This window comes from Schistocerca americana, chromosome 2 (genome assembly GCF_021461395.2).
Source record: "Schistocerca americana isolate TAMUIC-IGC-003095 chromosome 2, iqSchAmer2.1, whole genome shotgun sequence".
Lineage (NCBI taxonomy): Eukaryota > Metazoa > Arthropoda > Insecta > Orthoptera > Acrididae > Schistocerca > Schistocerca americana.
In genome coordinates this window covers 254,567,503-254,588,482 of record NC_060120.1, presented here as the reverse complement: position 1 = coordinate 254,588,482, position 20,980 = coordinate 254,567,503, and the positions used below count along the sequence as shown (strand labels likewise).

Genomic DNA, 20,980 nt, shown 5'->3' with positions numbered 1-20,980 from the left:
GTATTTCACATGGTGCCCCACAGAAAACTGTTCATGAATGTCCAAACATACGGAATAGGTTCTCAGATGTGTAAGTGGCTTGAAGACTTCTTAACCAATACAACCCAGTACATCATTCTGGATGGCACGTGTTTGTCAGAGGCAAGTATCATCGTGAATGCCTAAGGGAAGTGTGATAGGGCAGCTATTGTTTTGTATAGACATAAATGATCTGACAAATGGGTTGAGGAATTATTTGCAACTGTTTGCCGATACTGTAGTGCGTGGGAAACTCACTTAGTCAAATGACTTTAGAGGGATAAAAGATGGCTTGGACAGAATTTTTCCTTGATGTGATGAATTAAAGCTTGCTGTAAATATATAAAAATGTAGGCTGATGCAGGTGAGTAGGAAACACTATCCTATAATTTTCTAACAAAGTAGTACCGTATTTACTCGAATCTAAGCCGCACCTGAAAAATGAGTCTCGAAATCAAGGAAAAAAATTTTTCCCTAATCTAAGCCGCACCTGAAATTTGAGACTCGAAATTCAAGGGGAGAGAAAAGTTTAAGGCCATCTCCAAATCGAAACAAAGTTGGTCTATTGTAATATTAGACACAATTTAGCTTGAATGAATAATGATACAGCTACAGTAGTTTGGTTCGAGTCGTAAGCTTAGCAGTTAAGGTTTACCAGGTAGCCATTGCTATGCGTCAGGCGCTCCGTCCGTATTTATACGTGTACCCTTCCTTTTTCACGTGCTTCGTCTGGTTTGAATTGATTGCTTATTTTTCTTTGATCTGATAAGCGCCGTTTTCTTTGTTATAGGTGTTTACGTCACTCTAAGCTGAAAATGCGTTACTGTACTGTGTCATGCATTGTTTGTCGCATTCTGATAGTGTGTGTTTACGGCCTGTCGCCGCTTGCGGCAAGGCTTGCTTTTGTGCGCGCTACCGCCGCTTACAATTAAAAAAAGGAGAGGAATCGTCTCGTTAACGAAACAATGGCAAGACACTGCTATTTGTTGTTACTTACACTACTGCTTTCTTTGATAATGATCAACAAGAACCAAATAATAGACTGCGTATGATAGATGATGTTCTGAACGAAAGTTTAGCGAAAATTTTTCTCCGTTTGAAAATCTTTGCAGGCGCCTCTTTAGTTCATTACATTCTGCACAGAAATTAGTCATCTTAGATTTAAAAATCTAGTAAATTGCCGTGCTTCATTTCTGACTGTATCACTACTAGGCATAAGAATAATACGAATATAAACATCACATGATATGTATATTCTTCTGCGTTTGCTGTTGTCTCACTCTAGTTTCGTAGTTTATTAGGCAGACAGGATTTAAATGAGATAGCAGCAAACACGAAACAATATATGACAAAATGTTTATATTCGTATTATTCTTATGGTGAAGTGAATACTGCATGTGATTCACAATTCATAAAAGTTCCTATTAGCCCATCTCTTCTCACAGGTAGGAAAAAATTCAGAACGTAAAGTTGGCCGTATTGACAAACATCCCAAACAGTCTTGCCAGTCGGATTTTCGTAGTACATTGAAATGAAATGCTGCTACATTCGAAGATGAACAATACGGAATTTGTATTTGCTTCGTTGGATAATGTACCAAAATGCAGTGCTGCTACATTCGAAGATGAACAATACGGAAATTGAAAGCTCGTCTTCCACCTTTTTTTTTTTTAATTCATTTACTGACGCAGAGGTTTTGGTGCCAGTATTTATCTTTGTGTCTACAAACCGTGCCTGTGTAGCACTACATATATTCGACGGCAGAAGTTAGTCGTGGCAACACCCACCAACATTTTTCAGAACTTCTGCTTGCTTTGCACTCAATTCTAAGCTGCAGGCGGTTTTTTGGATTACAAAAACTGGAAAAAAAGTGCGGCTTAGATTCGAGTAAATACGGTAGTCGTGCTGCCTGACAGTCACATCGATAAAATATGTAAGCATAATGTTGCAAAGTGATATGAAATGGATGAGCAAGTAAGTTTACTATTAGGAAATACGTATGGTTGACTTTTTTATATCTAGATAATTCTGTGTAAATGCTGCTACTCTATAAAGCAGAGTGCGTGTAAGATACTGGTAAACCTATTCTTGAGTATTGCTCCAAGTGTTTGGTATCGTCAGCATATCATATTAATGGGAGACATCAAATTCTGAAGTGTGCTGCTAGATTTCTTACCGATAGTTTCAATCAGCACATGAATATTAAGGAAATGCTCCATGAAGTCAAGTGGGAATTGTTGGAAGGAAGATGACCTTTTTTCACAGAACACTGTTGAGGAAATATAGAGAACTGGCATTTGCAGCTTACTGCAGAACGATTGTACTGCCCCACTGTACACCTCACGTAAAGACTGCAAAGACAATGTAAGAGAATTAGTGCTTCTATAGAGGCATATAGACAGTCATTTTTGCCTCGCTTCATTTGCGAATGGAAGAGGAAAGGGAATGAGTAGTAGTGGTACAATGTACCCTCTGGCATGCACTGTATGGTGACTGGCAGGGTGTGTATGTAGATGCAGCTACTCTTGCTGTGCAGTTAATATGATTTGATTGCAAGTTTTTGCGACAGAATTGAATTAAAATTCAGCTCCAGAGAATTTTGTCTATAATTGTTAACCATTCGCATAAACTCAGGCCTGTAAGTATTTTCTTCACTATCTCCCCATGTTCATTTTCTACTAACAATTTCTCTTAAAACATTTTGTTATGTATGTAGTGTAATACTCATTTACCTTCGCTTAGATCTCTCTTCCAGTTCCTATTTTTGTTTTTACGGCTAATGATTTACTTTAATAAAGTAATTCGGAATGTGTGTGTGTGTGTGTGTGTGTGTGTGTGTGTGTGTGTGTGTGTGTGTGTGTGTGTTAGACTCTTCAGAATTACCTGAGATATCCAGTTTTGCTTCTTGATTTCTTGTTCATAGTTCCTTATGAGCATTGATGATTTTTGTTCCTTCCCTGCATATGTAATTTTATGTAGTAAATATAGCAGTATAATTTTCCCCCATGTTACGTTCACATATTTTATGCAAGAAGAAAGATGTTGGTACATTGGTCCATCACCTGACATTAGCTATACAAATTTTTAAGAGTTAGCCCTTACATTGAAACAGTATTTCCTGTAGTATATCGTTTTACAGATTCTTATTGTGATACTTGAGTCTCTCCCAGTGTATTTGTTGACTGAATAATCTATGGGTATACTGTCAGTTCACAGTGTCTAACAGGCACAGTATTTCAGCGATCAGATATGTCGCCATCGTCTGGTATGCTGATGAACTGACCTCCTGAGGGTGCGTAGCTGAGATATAGCTCCTCCTCCTGCACTGTCCATGCCTGAGAGCGTGTGTCAGCAACAGAACATGCGATGGCATCGGTATCTGTGGCCGACAGAGTACCACGGGTGCCGTGGCGTGGATGTAGGAACTCTGTCTGTCCAGGCCACCAGAACATTGTGTTTGCTCAGTGTCTTTTCAATTAGACCCAGTGCTGGTTCCCAAGTCTTGCTTACATTATAGTTGCAGTCCCAGTTGGTGACACTGTCCCATTTCGGAAATGTGTTCTTGGGGCTAGGGGATTTACTTTAAATAGAATATTACACACCTTCTGCACCCTCTTTGACAGGACAACCTGTGGGGACGCACAAAGTCATGAACAAAGAGGCGACCACTTTGTTTTTACCATGTACCAGTGTGCTATCTGGATAAAAGATGCACATATGTACTGAAGAAGGTTTGTGTAAATACTGCCTTTTGCCTGCCTGTCGTTTTTTATAGACTATAGCAATACCTTCGACAGTATTAAGAGAAAAACATCATCTGAAAATTCAGCCTGTTGATTAGTAACATGCTCCAAATAACAGGACTACTTTCAGACTTCTTAAGGTATAACCACATCCAAATATCCAATGATATCACCATGTCCAAGAATATAACCCAAAAAAATGGAATACAACAAGGAGTCCCAATCAGTATGACACTGTACAACGTCTTGACAGCAGACATCACAAAGATTATTTTGGACAGCTCAGCAACACTTACTTTATGCTGATGATGCGGTAATAGGTTCAGGAAGACAAATAAGAGCTACGAAAGTTGCTAAACGGACTCATGTCACGGGCTCTGGAAAATGACCTACATGTAAACAGCAGCAAAATAAAACAGATGATTTTCATAAGAGGTGGTAACCTCCCACCAAAAGACCAGTGGGCCCTTTAAAAGAAATCACTGGAAGTGGCACAAAAATACAAATATGGAGTTACTCTGCATACAATGCCAACATCATTCAACACCCATGCGGAAAAAAGAGCGGCAGCAGAAATAAAAGCTATTTACAACATCTAACAGCCTCAAAAACTCTCAATAAAAATAACACTGACACTATTTGCACCAATAGCAACTTACAATATTCACATAATCTGGGGCAAACTAAAATTCAGTGGCCTCATAACATTAGATAAAGTCAAATCCCGCTATATAAAACGAATCTTGGGCATTGGGAAGATAGCACTTTCAAGACTGGCTGATGTCTTAATGAAAGTAACCTTCTTCAGAGAAGATATCAGAATGCATATGCTGTGCCAAACACCAAGACCTTCAAAAGCATACTTCAATTAGTCCTGTCTGGAACGACTTGTAATCAGCCAATGACATGATGATGGAAGAATGGAAACTGGCAAACAGTGAACTCCAACATGTAATAACATGATAAGCAACACATGGTTTTCACCACAAGTTCTGCCGAAACAAGAGATTCCACTAGCCAGATAAGGACTGCATGTGTGTACTGTGCAGTAAACACTGTGGAAGATATCATGCAAAAAACTGCAATGATAAAACTAGAACTAGAGCAATTTAACGCAGTTTTGTGTTTACATTTTTATTTATTACTTTGTATTTGCACATTGTCCGCTGACGCGTGTCCTCTGGTGTGGACTACATAGAGAAGTGCTCACAGGGGTGGGGGAGGGGTGAGAGAAATATAAGTTGGCCATGTGCTACCAGGTCAGTTTATGTGCACACCTGACTATGTCTGATCACTGAAATACTTGGTCCATTGGACACTATGAACTGTCTATACACCTATGACATTTGGACTGTTTGATCAGATTATTATTGTTTTATCATATTGACTTAAAAATTAATCACACATATCTCTCTCTCTCTCTCTCTCTCTCTCTCTCTCTCTCTCTCTCTTTCATTAATCCTGCTTGTTAAGGATTTCAGACTGATATGAATAGTACTAAAAATTGGTCAAACTAGAGTTTCAAAGCAACTTCATTGATCATTGTATTACATTTAATCAAGAATTATCATAATTTAGGTGTAGCATCATTTTCATATATACGTGGCTGTTTCACCTTTGTGTGCATTCGACTTGTTAGTACATGACTTGCGTTGAAAGGGCTGGACTCTTCAGACAAAACCCAGGCCCAATAAAATAGTGACGGTCATATGCATTCCAAAGAATGCAAAGAAACTTTAATATGCTGGTAAAACATCAGGAGTTGGTGTTTCGGGTGGACGTTGGGAGTTTACAATGATTCTTTAATTCATCCTTATCAGTGCACTTCAGGAACACACTAAACAGCTGTTCTCCAGAAATGATTTTTTTTTCCTTTTTTCACTTTAGATAGATGCAGATGTGGTTGTAAAGAGCATTTGGAAGTGAGGGGTTTATGAATGTTTTGCTTGAGTTTTCACTGCTCTGTATCATGTTTGTCATTGATGTAGAGACCATATCACGAAAGCAGGGTTTTGGCTGTTGTTTTTCATACCCAATGAAAGTTGTATTCCAGAATACTAAACTGCAGTTACTGCCCCACTCTTGAAAGTTTTGTAGTAGTGGTATCTTCATTTGTAACTAAACAAGCAGGTATTTAGCCCATTCTTTGGCTCAGTTTTTAGTTCTCTCCACTCCCATTGGATTACATCGCAGAGAAAAACCAGATGCTTGACTACACTTCACTAAGGATGAATAAAGCTACTACTACTACTACTACTACTACTACTCAGGGTGAAACTTACACAACATAATTTACAAAGTTGAACGTCAATTTAGGGCTCTCTTTGTAGCTACAGATTTTGATTTCTTTTCAATGGCATTACAGCGTCACACCTCCTCTCTCAGTGGGATGAATACAAGCAACACGTGACCATGTAGTGGAGACATTAGGTAATTGATAGAATATGGGCACACACACACACACACACACACACACACACACACACACACACACACACACACAAACTAGCCTAGTATGAACATATTATTAATATTGTTTCATAAAAAATGTGAAACAGAAATATGCTGGATTAAATTACGGAAGACAAATGAGACTGACCATGAAATGTGAAACAGGAGATACTGCAATAGGTATGACAAGCAGAGGAATAAATTTAATTCTGAATTTTCAAAATTAAGAATTCATACTGACACCAGTAGGGAGGACATATCAGTGATAGTAACTGAAAATATAGGTAAAGAACAGGACTGAAAGCCATTCAAAAACCTGCATTAGGCAAGAAAAAGGTAGCCGCGAAGGAAATGGCAGTAACTGTAGGTACAAAAAATGAAATTTATATTCCAGTGTTTATGTGAGATGAAGGCAGTTGATTGGTGACATTTGAGAACAAAGAACTGAAATTTGATTGAAAATTTGAGGTTGAAGTTATGACTCAATGTATATTGTTTCTTTTAATGGAATTGTATTGCTTGTTACATTTGTTCCTGTCTCAAATTATATGTGTGTGTCTCTTTTGTGTCTTATGTTGCTGTACTGTTCATACAACCAACATAAGGACAGTTGGTACATGATACCTGTTACTAATAGTAGGCACTGTACAAGTATTTCAATGTAAATGTTTTACTATCTGGTGGTCTTTTAATCTTAACACAATAACAGATGAAAATAAAATTAGGAAAATATTTATTGTACAGGGTTTGGCAGAAACAGTGTACTACTTTCCATGGTTGGTAGCTTGCACAGTCCCACAGTGGGGATTAAATTGAGCAGGGTCAGACCAGCAGTGAGGATAAAACTGAGCAGGTTAGAGTGTAGCAGGAAGGATGCCATTTCAGTTACAGTGGGTTGCTGGAACTTGAAGCATCATGCTTTTGTGATTCAAACGCATGTTAAAAGTTGTAACTCTGGTAGCTACGCAGCAGCAACAATTCAGCATTGGCAAACAGGAGAGTGTACAAGAACAGCACACAATTCGGAGATGGGTCGATCGGTTTTGTGGTGCTGCAAGTGCCACAAATAAGAAATCAGTGGGAAAGCTGTGCGCAATGCAGATTCGAGAAAATCGGGTGACCCATGAGTTATTTGAGCACAACTATGCCTCCTAGAAGCAATTCAGTACATACTTTATCTACATCCACACCTATACTCTGCAAGCCAGATGACAGTGTGTGTCAGAGGGTGCTTCTGGTACCACTAAAATCCTCCCTTCCCTTTTCCAATTGCAAATGGCATGTGGGAAAAATGATTGTTGGTAAGCCTCTAATTTGTCAAATTGTCTCATTATGGTCATTTTGTGAGGTGTATGTGAGAGGAAGTAATATGTTGTCTGACTTCCTGGAAAGTACTTTCTCAAAATTTCGGTAGTAAACCTCTGTGTGACGTGCAATGCCTCACTTGTAGCATGTGCCATTGGAGGAGGTTTTTGAACACCTTTGTAACTCTCGAATGCAAACCAAATGATCCTGTGATGAAACACGCCCCTCTTCTTTGGATCTTCTCTACCTCTTCTCTCGGCCCTACCTGCTATGGGTCCCCTATTGATGGACAATATCAAGAATCAGTTGAATAAGCACTTTGTAAGCCACTTCTTTAGTGAATGAAGTACATGTCCTCAAAATTCTTTGTATGAATCTCTCTCTGGCATCTGCATTTCCTGTTATTTCTTTTATGTGGTCATTCCACTTTAAGGCCAACCCAGATAGTGTAGTTGTACAGTAGTGAATCTCTTTTCCTACGTAAGCGCGGTGTGTTACATTTATTTACATTCAGGGTTAACTACCAATATCTACACCATTAATGAATGCGCTCTAGGTCCTTCTGCAAATTGTTACTGTCTTTTGCTTTTGCTATTGACAATGGCATCATCTGCAAACAGCCTTAAAGAGCTTGAACACATTCTACTAGATCATTCATATACATTGTAAACAATAACATCATCACACTTCCTGGGGGTAGTCTTTGAGTACATCTGTCGATTTTGTTCGTTACGAGCGACATGTTGAGTTCCTTCAGGAAGGAAATCTTGAATCCAGTCACAAATCTGTTCTGATACTTGGTAAGCTCACTTTTTCACTAATAAACAGTGTGGGGCATTTTTCAAATGCTGTCCTGAAGTTGAGGAACATGGCATCAACCTGAGCACTGATGCCTACAGAGCTGTGGATGTTGTGGAGGAACAGAATAACCTGTTTTGAAAGATCTCTGTGTGCAGAAACCACATTGATTTTTACAGAGAAATAAAATCGTAATATATGAGCATGAAACATGTTCCATAATTCTACAACAGAATGAGGTAAACGATACAGCTCCATTATTATGTGCATCTGTCCTACAACCCTACTTGAAAATGGAAACCGCCGTTGTATTTTCCAATCGGTTAGATACCCTTTGTTGCTTCAGTCGCCTATGATAAACTACTGCAGAAGGATAGCGAGTACCTTCGCATAATCTGTGTAGAATCTTACAGGAATCTCATCTGGTCCTTATGCCTTTCTACTACAAAGCGATTCCAGTTGTTTTTCGATTCTGTGATTAGCTATCTAAATATCTGCCATTTCAGATTTCAAACGATGATTAAAAGAATGGATCGTATTATGATCTACTGTGGTGAAACCAGTTAAAAATACCAAATTCAGTATTTTGGCCTTCTCTCTGTCATTTTCCCTTTTGGTGGCTTTATGATCAACAAGTGACTGAATAGATGATTTGGAACTGCTTATTGATTTTACCTAATAGTGAAACTTCTTAGGGTTTCATGACAAAATTGCCCTGTTAGATGAGGATAAGGACATTCTTCCTAATTTGATTCTTGGATGGGCACACTTTGAACTGACACAGTGTCATCAAGCAAATTCTGCAATACTAGAGTAAGAGGAATCCACAGAAATTCCACAGTTCAATTTGAAATGTCAGTGAAAATAATGTACAGACTTGTTCATTGACTCTGTCAGTGCCTCACAAGGGTTGGTGGTTATCTTACAGACATGATGAAAGAACAACATGACTAGGGCTATTTTGTCATAAAATGGTGTTACGTTACTTATCATTTACCACTCTTGTCCTTTACACACTGTATGTAGTATTCCTGTAGGGCCTAGAATAAAATGGTAGATTGTTTCTACAGCATCCTGTATTAGTAGAAGCTCTTAATGTGGGTGATAGTACTGTACATATTTGTACATTTATATGTGTCAGAATGTGATCTGACCAGGAAGTTATCTTGGATAAAGACTTTTGGGTAAATGTAAAAATCTGCAGAGAACTCTCAAATGTAGAAAGAGGCATTAACATAATTTATATTTCTCTGATGATTTTCAGTTTTTATTTCATGCAAATACAGCAAAATATAGATATACCATACACTTTTGTGTAATATGTCAGCAAAAGTTTTGTTTCTGTATAATTTTATATTTGAAAACAATTTACTCAAATTAACAAAAACAAAAGAAACTGAAAATTACGAATGAACTAGTCAATCAGCTCACTTTGCTTGCCATGTTGTACTGTGTCATTAGTTTGTTATAAATTTGAATAGTGTTTACAATCACTTTTTTTGTCTTTGTACGTCTGTAACTGGTAGTTAATTTAAATCAGATGTGTAATTTTTGAATTTGTGTTATTGGTTTACACAGTCATTTACCAAAGTTGCCTTTCTTGCAGGTGAATGTAGAGGAATTCAACCAGTTGTTAGCGTACCATGAAGTATTTGGCAAACTACAAAGTGAGATGGTTGCAAACAGTGCACAGGGTGCAATGCTGTCCGCTGGAAAGTCTTGTGGAGAGGGGAGTGTGAGTGCTGTGGCTGCCCAGGCTTCTGCCATCCTTAATACTCCTGGCACACATCCCTGCGAGGTCTGCGGCAAAATCTTCCCGTACCGTTATCAGCTGATTGTGCATCGACGCTACCATACTGAGCGGAAGCCCTTCACGTGTCAGGTGCCCACTTCATCCTATCAGACACGCCTAATTCACCCATTTTCTGTCGTATTACTTTTTATAAGGGCCGAGTGGAAAGCCTGATACTTTCCTCGTCATCTGTTCTGAAAGCCTGCTGCGAAGGACAGCTTTTGGTTTGCTTATGAAGCTTCCTATATCATATTGTTCATCCTTCATATTGTACGATTGGAGAGTGAGTGTAGTTGTAACAGCATGCGCAATTGATTGCAGTGAAAGAATTCCCAGCGAAAAAATATTTTTATGTATATAATTAGTGACACCGAACCCCAGTGTCCTCGTGATAAAACATATTTTGAGGCTGAAATTCATCGAGGGCTTTAGTTAGAGCCAAGTTTTGGATTGCCAGAATGTCAGTGTATTGAGTAGACTGGTAAATTATTTGTTCTGCAGTAGCAGCTATGTTTGTGCATGTCGGATATTAATTGTTGGGTTCGTCTCTCTCTCTCTCTCTCTCTCTCTCTCTCTCTCTCTCTCTCTCTCTCTCTCTCTTCTTTTTCTTTGAGAAACAATACAGTTGTAAAAAGGTTTATCATTTCAGTTTCCTGATGGAGCCAGCACAGTGCACATCATCTACATTGATGAAATTGTCAAAAGCAGCTGTTAGTATTTTTCTTAAAATAATCTTGGGCTTGCCAATCAAATATTTAAAACGACAAAGTGCATTTGTCGCTTAATCTCCATTTTTCAAAATATCAGCAGTGCGCCTTCCTCTAGTATCAGATTTCTTTGGCATTCACAAAAATATGCTTTGTTGTGTGTTTTAAGCAAAATTTTGCATAGAGAATTGTAATTATTGATTTTCTTTGCACAGAAAAATATTTGCATGAAAATAATATACACTCATTTTTCGTGCATGATAAACTAAGTAGAGCTTCGGCACTTCTAACTACAGGGTTTTGACGTAGATGGAAACTTTATTGAACTCTTGCAGTACTGTTTTACAGAAATTGCTTTGGTCTTCATGATCGTCAGGGTCTGAACAGGGTGTGTATCCAAAGTAATATTTAAAGTTAGCTTTTTGGTGACTTATTTGCACAAAGATTAATTAGTTGATCCTTTGAGTTACATAAATCAGTTAGTCAGTGCCCTCAACAACTGCTGAAGATATGAGTAGAGTATGACCTCTCCACAATTTTCACCCAATGTCTTATGAAATAATATACTGAGCGAGATAGCACAGTGGTTAGCACACTCATTTGCATACCAGAGGATGGTATTCCAAATCCACATCCAGCCATCCAGATTTAGCTTCCAGGCAAAAAGCTGGGATGCTTCCTTTGAATGGGTATGGCCAACTTCCAAGGGTATGGCCAATTTCCTTCCACCCATCCTTGCAAAAGTCAGAGTTTGTGCTCAGTCTCTAATGACCTCGATGTCAACAGTATATGAAACACTGATCTTCCTTCTCTGAAATAATACAAGAATTACACTTGTGGAATCACACTCTCTTTCACTTCACTTCCTTCCTTGTGTATATCATTTTGGTCTCTCACTCCTACATACATTTTTGAGTTCATTCAATTGCTTCTAGGCGCTCCAGTCTGGAACCGCGCAACCGCTACGGTCGCAGGTTCGAATCCTGCCTCGGGCATGGATGTGTGTGGTGTCCTTAGGTTAGTTAGGTTTAAGTAGTTTTAAGTTCTAGGGGACTGATGACCTCAGCTGTTAAGTCCCATAGTGCTCAGAGCCATTTGAACCATTTAAATTGCTTCTCATACTCTGTAAATGAAGCATTTAACAGGTAAAGATGCTCTCCTTGTGTAGCTACCATTTCTTCATATGAAACTCAAGTAACCTTTGACAGAAGATATTAAAGTAGAATGTGTTTCTCTTTTATTGAATTTTACAATGAATGTGTGTGTGTGTGTGTGTGTGTGTGTGTGTGTGTGTGTGATATGGTGCAAATATACATACAATAAGCATCATATATATATATATATATATATATATATATATATATATATATAATGTAAGACCAGCACTGATATGGTGCAAATATCATTTGAAGATATCGTTTCAGAGTACTCTCCCTGATGTTCTATGGACTGATGTATTTGCTACAAGCACTTAGAGAAGGCTTCATTACTTCTGAGTGGTCCTTCGGATATCGATCGTATGCAGAAATGGCTGCTTCTATAAGGAAACATTTTCTGTTCGTTAGGAAACTTGGAAGACATCTCGAAGAACAATATCATGACTAAAGAATGTAAGAATTTACCCAAAATTCCTTAAGCAGAAATTTGATTTTCATCATCAGTTGAGCTGTCACAGTGTTTTGATAGAGCAAGATCTCAAACAAACCATTTTTTTGATGTTTTTACTGGAATTATTTGAAGAGTCTGGGCAGGGAAACACCAAATATCACTGTTAAGCTACTGTGTTGCCTTAATCTACAGCAGCCACTTCAGCGTGGCCACTTGCTGCAAATAATGTGCTCACCACTCTGTTCCCTGCACTCGGCAACAATATTTTTCCTCACTGTTATTTAAGGACCTCATCTAAAAATACCCAAATGCATGACTGCTTATGAGTTTCATGACTGGTTTGGGAAGTCATGTTTCATCATCTGTTATTATATTAAATATTCGTTTTGATCACCTAGAATCTAATTTTTGCAGCGGAGTACAACAGGTAATTTTTGTTTAGGTGCTAGAAGATGTGGTACCAACAATTCAAATACTTTTAACCCAAAGATTTTTATGCATCTTATAAACCCATATAGCCCCAGTAGCTCACCCAAATTGTTTAGAAGTGCAACAAGGATCCTCGCTGATTATCATCTGGACCCAGTGCCTGTTTTGTTCTGTAGCAGCTAATGCCATTTATCTTGGGAACTTAAGTGTTTTCACAAGTGTTTCATTGTGTCTTAACTCGTAAAACTAATTTGTTGCTGTGGGGCACAAAGGGTTGTCAAAATCCTGCTGCAAACATTCTAAACTCTGATTTGCATTTAGTCTTACTTTAAAATCATAAATTCTTATCCTGCAGAAATCTCTCTCTCTCTCTCTCTCTCTCTCTCTCTCTCTCTCTCTCTCTCTCTCTCTCTCCCCCCCCCCTCCCTCCCCCCCCCTCTCTCTCTTTGTGTTTGTGGGGGGGGGGGGGGGGGGGGTTGCATGTTCCATGGGATAAGTAAAACTTTTCAATGTAAACGTCTGTCTGTCACTCAGCAGTTTCTATATGAAGCATGATTGTCCTTTCTGATTTAATTTGATTGTGACTTGCTGTGTTATTTATTGTTGGTAAATCACATCACTTCATCAAAGATACGTGGAGAGAGAGGCTTTTCTTATTTTAATGTTACAAAATAAAAAGGCACATGAATTTTTATAAGTAGTGTCATTCACAGATATTTAATATCTTGTGGCTCCATCTGCAGTATAGTGATTAGAAACTTAAAGCTGTTGTATGGCTCATTTTATCTTGTTTTCCACAAACCCTTTACATCAACACAATTATATTTATAAGAAGTCTTTTGCTCATGTTGTAACGGAAAATCACATGAATTTTTATTCTTAGAAATTGTATCAGATTGAGTCTCAATTAGTTTTGTAGTTAAATAATTGTATATAGTTGCTATGGCTTCTTGAACAATAGTTGCTGTATTACTGTCTTCAAGAAATCAGGGGTAACCTACTCCCTAGTTACCTACTTCACTTATTGGTTGATATAGAGCACTCTCCTTATAGGCCTAGTTGACTTTGGAATCTTGCATGGTCTCTTCATTGCATGCAGTCCTTTCTCAAAATAATTTTCCATGTCTTTGGTGCGTAAGTGCTGTGTTTCAACATTGACAAGTCGAATATGGGTCTTCAGCTCAGGACTAAATGATTTGTTGTCGTAGATGTGATGCCTCAGATAACTTAAAGGACATCACAAAACTCAAATTCATCTGTGGCAGGTTACTGAAACTTGTTTTGGGTTCAAGCATAATTACATATCTGGAACAAACTGAGCATCTCCATGGAAACAAGTATGGACACTGCAAATAAGGTCTGTCTCCATAGTGCAGCTCACTTCCCTGCAGGGGGCTCGGATTCAATTCTCGGCCGGGTTGCAGGTTATAACATTTGGGGACTGGGTGTTGTGTTGTCATCATCATCATCATCATCATCATTACCACCATCACCATCAATGCACAAGTTGCTAAAGTGGCATCAAATAAAAAGATTTGCACCAGGTGGCCGAATTACCCCAGATCCTTTCATTTTATTACTGAAAATGCTGATTTGCCAAAACTCTGCATGCTGTGTTCATGCATGATATCCTAGGAGACATTGATAGAGTTTACCATGCAAATTTGGTGTCTCTAGACTTCCATAAATCCTTTAATTGGGTGATACACTGATACCTGGTAATAAATCTTTAAATTGGGTGATGCACTGATACCTGGTGAAGAAAATACTTGGATGGCTTCTTGGATTTGCTTTGATACCTCCTTGGATTTGCAAATCTACATCATCATCATCATCATCATCTACGTACTAATGGAGGGTACCCTGTACAACCTCAAATAATTTTCTGCTGTTCCACTTGCAGATATATCGAGGGATAAAACAATTGTCTATTTGCCTCCATATGAGCCCTAATTTCTCATATCATTATCTTCATGGACCTTACACAAAATGTATGTTGACACCAGTAGAATCATTCTGCAGTCAGCTTCAAATGCTGATTCCCTAATTTTTTTCCATTGTGTTCCTCAGAAAGAATGTCATCTTCCCTTCAGGGATTCCCATTTGAGATCCTGAAGGAACTCCATAGTACTTGCTTGTTGTTCGAACTTACTGGTAACAAATATTGTGGCCTGCCACTGAATTGCTTCAATGTCTATCTTTCATCTGCCCTGGTATTAACTGATTTGTTGGTTTACATTGAAAACTACTCGACAGTCAGAGTGCAGCATGTGATGCTGGAAAAGTCATCAACAGACCCGGAAGTAATTTTCAGTGTGAGCAGTAAAGAGTACTATGCAGAGTGTAAATAATGGATGCTTAACACCATTCTTGAGAGTGTACAGGGCTTGGAGCACGTGATTTAATACACTGCACTTCTCCATGAGGTGTGGTAATGTTCTAAATAAGTTCCACAAAAGTATACCTAAACTTATATGTGGCATCTGATACACACTGGGATATTCCTCACCTGACGTGTTTTTCAGTCATCAAGCATTGCCAGAAATCTGCATCCACATGACTCCTCTGCCTGGCAGAGGCTTCTTCAAACCATATTCAGACTATTTTTCTAATATTCCACTGACGAACAGTGCATGGGAAAAATAAATGCTTAAATTTTTCCTTGCAATCTCTGATCTCGCTTACGATAATCATTTCTCCCTGTATAGGTTGGCGTTAACAAAATGGTTTCACATTCTGAGGAAAAAGCTGGTGATTGAAATTTCGTGAACCAGGTCCCACTGGAGTGAAAAACACTTTGCGCTAATGATTGCCAGCCCAACTCACATTTCATATCCATGACACTCTCTCACATGTTTTGTAATAATATGAAACACACTACCCTTCTTTGAAACTTTTTGATGTCCTCCATCAATCCTATTTGTTACACGACCCGTAGCATTCAGCAATACTCCGAAGAGGATGGCAAAGTGCTGTGCAGGTAGTCTCTTTAATAGACCTGTTACATCTTTTAAGTGTTCTATGAATAAATTGCAGTCTTTGCTTCACTTTTTCCACAGCATTATCTATGTGATCATTCCAATTTAAGTTGTTTGTAATTGTAATCCCCAGGTATTTAGCTGAATTAGATTTGTGTGATTTATCATAGTTCCGAAATCTGAGGGATTCTTTTTCATACTCATGGTAATGACATCACACTTTTCATTAATTGAGGTCAGTTTCTACTTTTAACACCATAAAGATATCTTGTCTACATCATGTTGCAAGTGGTTTTGACACTGTGACCTTTCTGAGAGGAAATCACAAATCTAGTCACACACTGGAGATGATACTCCATATGCACGTAATTTGCTTAGAAGTTGTTTGTGAGATGTGGTGCAAAAACCTTCTGGAAATCAAGAAATATGGAATCAGTTTGAGATTCCCTGACAATCTCTCTCTCTCTCTCTCTCTCTCTCTCTCTCTCTCTCTCTCTCTCTCTCTCTCTCCCCTTTTTGTAATAGTATAGAGCTAATTGTGTTTCATTAGAACTTTATTTTCTGAAGCCGTGCCAAGTGTCAGTTGCTGGTTTCTTTTGAAGTAATTCTTAATGTTCAAGCTTAGTATATGCTCCAAAATTATACAGTATATCAACATCAGTAACATGGTTCTGCCAATCAGCAGATTACTCCTGTTTCCTTTCTTGAGTATTGGTGCCCTGTGCAACTTTCAAATCTTTAGGTACATGTCTTTCATCGGACAAGCAGTTGTATATAATTGCCTAAGTATGAATCTGTTGTATCAGCATACGCACAAAGGAACCTAATTGCTATATATTCCTTTATTAAGTGATTTAAGGTACTTCACTTTACTGAGGATACAGGGATATCTACTTTTAAGTTACTCATGTTGCAACTCTTCTTGATTCATATTCGGTAATATTTACCTCATCTTCTGTCTGCCTGCTTAGCTGAAAAGTGACTTGTTTGCCAACCGTACAGTGGGCCTGAGTTCAATTCCCAGTCGGGTTGGAGATATTCGGGTTGGAGATATTCTCTACCCATGGACTGGATGTTGTGTTGTCCTCATCATATCACCACCACCAATGCAGAAGTCGCCCAGTGGGGTGTCACCTGAAATAAGACATGCACCCGGTGGCAGAACTTCCCCAGATGGGGTCTCCGGTCAACAGTGCCACACGATGATTTTGTTTTCACTTCATCTTCTTTGGTAAAGGAATTCAGAAAACTGTCTTTAGTAAATCCACTTAAGTGTGCACTGTCATCAGTAGTGTTGCTATCACACAGTGAAGGTATTAATTTCATCTTGCTGTTGGTGTACTTATGATACAAACAGAATCCCTAATTTTCTGCTAGGTTTCAAGATAGTGTTTCATTGTGGACTAATAAAAGTATCTCGCATTGAATTCTGGATTAAATTTTGAGCTTCTGTAAAACATTGCCGATCTTTGAGATTTTCATTCTTTTAAATTTGGCATTGTTTCCATTGCTTTTGTAACAGTGATCTGATCTGTTTTGTGTATTGTGGGGGATCAGTTCCATCTCTTACTGATTCATTTGGTATAAATCTGTCAGCTGTCATTTATTTATTTATTTCGAGTCAAAAACATTACAACAATATTTACAATATATACAATATAACAAATCAGGTCAAATCATAAAAGAACAAACTAAACGGTATTAGCCCAAAATTGTGCAACGGCAGCAGCATTGTCTGAAACATCAACAAGCTCTTGTGTGGAACATGATACAGGACATCTAGGACAGTTAATTAAATGTTTGGTTGTCTGTTCTTCTCCGCAGTCACACAAGGTGGAAGATTCCTTCATGAAGCCCCATTTAAACAGATTGTCCTTAGTTCGTCCGACGCCACTCCTGAGCCGATTTAGAGACTTCCACACTGTCCAGACTTGATTTCCACCAGGAGGAAGGGTCTCAGAAGGAGTCATCCAATCGTTACTGTCAGATTTTGCTGTCCACTGAGATAGTCTGGCTGCTCCAGTCCGACCGGTGAGGGGTGTAGTAGTTCTCATGAAGCTCCTCCTAGATTTGAGTCTACTAATTGGTAGCTGGTATCCATGTAGCAGGTGATCGGTGTTATGATCTGCTTTATGTCTCTCAAGTTTGGCTGCGACTTCACGCCTTATGTCTGGAGGAGCAATACCTGCTAGTTTATGGAGTTTATCAATAGGTGTAGCTTTGAGGCATCCCGTTACTGTCCTGCAGGTTTCGTTCAGGGCCACATCAACCTGCTTTGCATGAGATGACTTGTACCATACAGGACATGCGTATTCAGCTGCGGAATAACACAAGGCCAAGGCTGATGTTCTTAGTAGTTTGGGATCTGCACCCCAAACGCTGCCAGTGAGCTTCCGCAGGATGTTGTTACGAGCAGCAACTTTCTGCTTGGTGTTAGTGCAGTGTTTTCTGTAGGTCAACGTTCGATCTAAGGTGACACCCAGATATTTGGGGTAGAAACAATGTTCAAGCTCTTGATCTTCCCAAAACACTGTAAGTTTTCTATAGGCCTCTCGATTGCGTAGGTGGAAAGCACAAACTTGAGTTTTAGCAGGGTTCGGTCTTAAGTTATTGACTCTGTAGTACTCAGATAGGTCCTTGAGAGCAACAGTAAGCTGGTTTTCTACTGTGTCAAAATCTCTGGCTTGTGTGACTAAGGCAAGATCATCTGCATAGATGAAACTCTTTGTAAGAGAAGGTTGAGGCTGGTCATTTGTAAATATGTTGAACAATATGGGGGAAAGGACACTACCCTGAGGCAAGCCATTCCTTTGACTTCTCCATCTACTCTTTCTTCCTTGGAACTCCACATAGAATCGCCGGTTTTCCAAAAGTGTCTGCACAGTTCTGGTGAAATTAATGTCTCTAGTGATGTAGTAGACTTTGTGCAATAATTGTCGATGTTGAATGGTGTCATATGCTGCTGTGAGATCCACGAAGACAGCCCCGGAAATGTATCCTTTCTCATATCCCTCTTCAATATGTTCAGTCAGATTAAGGACTTGTGCTGTACAATTCTTTCCAGGTCGGAAACCTGCTTGTTGAGGTATGAGTTGTTTTTCAACAATGGGAGTGAGTCTATTTAGCAACATTCTTTCATAGATTTTATACAAATGGCAAAGGAGCGAAATCGGTCGGTAGTTCTTGGGATCAGCTGCACCCTTTCCAGGTTTTAGTAAGGGAATAACTTTAGTTTTCCTCCAGATGGCAGGGATCTGTTTCCGCTTCAGACAACCATTATAGAATTGCAGAAGCCATCTTTCCGTGATGGGACCAAAATGTTTAATTTGCTCAATCATTAGGTCGTCTAGACCAGGCGCTTTACCATTTTTGCATTTCTGAATTGCGGTTCTGAGTTCTTGTAAGATGAAGTCATTTGATATATGGTTGTCATTGATACTATCTCTTTGAAGTTAAATATCATCATACTTACATAGTTGCTTTGGAAGAAGTGGAGACTGTCTCTTAGGAAGAAATGAGATAATTTTTCCTGCTTTTTTAAACAAATAAATTTTGCATTTATTTTTGGTGAATTTGGATGTCTCACTACAACAACCTAGTTGTCACTAATCCTTTTATCTATCATGATGCTTTCTAGAGTCAGGATTATTTTTTGCTAAGATGTCGAGTATGTTTTCGCAACCATTTACACTTTGAATGAGCTTCTGAAGTAATTGTTCAAAATAATTTTCAGAGAAGGCATTGAGTGTGATTTCGGATGATATGCCTACCTCTTGACTTTGTGAAGCCAAAATATCTAGGATAGATTGAAGTGGCCACAAAGTATAATTATGTGAGTGGAGTACCTATTTGAAATTAGATACATCGAGGGTAGATTGAAGTCACTACAAACTATAATTGTGTGAGTGGGGTACCTATTTGAAATGAGAATTAAGTTCACTTTGAGCTGTTTAATAACTGCATCATTTCAATCTGGGGATCAGTAAAAGGAACCAATTATAAATTTCCAGAATGAGGTTTTCACTCTGCAGTGGAGTGTGCTCTGATATGAAACTTCCTGGCAGCTTAAAATTGTGTGCCGGACAAAGACTCGAACTCCCGAGTTTGAGTCTCAGTCTATCACACAGTTTTAATCTGCCAGGAAGTTTAATTGTAAATTTATTCTGGCTCTCAAGTATAAGCTCTACCCATACTAACTCATAGGAATTACATACTTCAGTTTCACATCAAGAAAGAAACTACAACTAACTGCAACAAACATGCCTCCACCAACTGTATTTAGTCTATCCTTTCTGAACACTTTTAGGCCTTTGTAAAAATTTTGCTTGAATTTATCACTGGCTTCAGCCAGCTTTCTGTACCTATAACAATTTGAGCTTCAGAGCTTTCTGTTAAGCACTTGGAGATCTGGTTCTTTCCCATTACATCCACAGCAATCTACAACTATAATACAGATTGTTGCTAGGTCTACCCTTGTCCTGCGTTCACCCTGTACTCTGTGTCATGGAAGCACTTTCTGTACTGTCTTGAAACCAACAGAGAATATTGAATGTATACAGAGAAGGGCAGCACGAATCATCATAGGTTTGTGTGATCGGTGGGAGAATGTCACTGAGTTACTGAATGAACTGGAAGACTCTTCAAGATAGATGTAAAATATCCCGAGAAAGTCTGTTAACAAAGTTTCAAAAACTGACTTTAAATTATGACTCTCAGAATATACTACAACCTCCTATGTATCACTCACGTAGGAATTGTGAGGATAAGATTAGAAAATTACTATACCCACAGAGGCATTCAAACAATCGTTCTTTCCAGGCTCCATATGTGAATGGAATGGGAAGAAAGCTTAATGTGTAGGTGTAAATGTAAACCCTGTAACACAGGGATGCTCAATCTTTTTAGGCTTCAGATTTACTACATGCAATTTAGTCCATTTAGAAATATACTGATGTAAGAATTGATATTGCAATAAGTGCAAACTGTAGCAAAAATTAACCATTTTAATTACACAAAATACGTAGAAGGTAATTTAATCTCCATTAAAAGTTGTAGGCCTACTACTCAGTTTTCAAGATATTACACATGTGAAAAATTAAAATATAAGCCATAATACATGTTGAAAAAATTTAGTGAGGTACTTGGCTTTGC

General features: G+C 38.5%; 1 protein-coding gene across 1 annotated transcript in view; it reads left to right on the top strand.

Annotated features, from left to right (window-relative positions):
• Positions 1 to 20,980, top strand: part of LOC124595700 (zinc finger protein with KRAB and SCAN domains 7-like) — a 207,970-nt gene that overhangs the window by 146,215 nt on the left and 40,775 nt on the right. Inside the window, exon 11 of the mRNA XM_047134560.1 lies at positions 9,922 to 10,197. Within this exon, the coding sequence (XP_046990516.1) occupies positions 9,922 to 10,197 (276 nt within the window). The remainder of the gene's footprint in view (positions 1 to 9,921; positions 10,198 to 20,980) is intronic.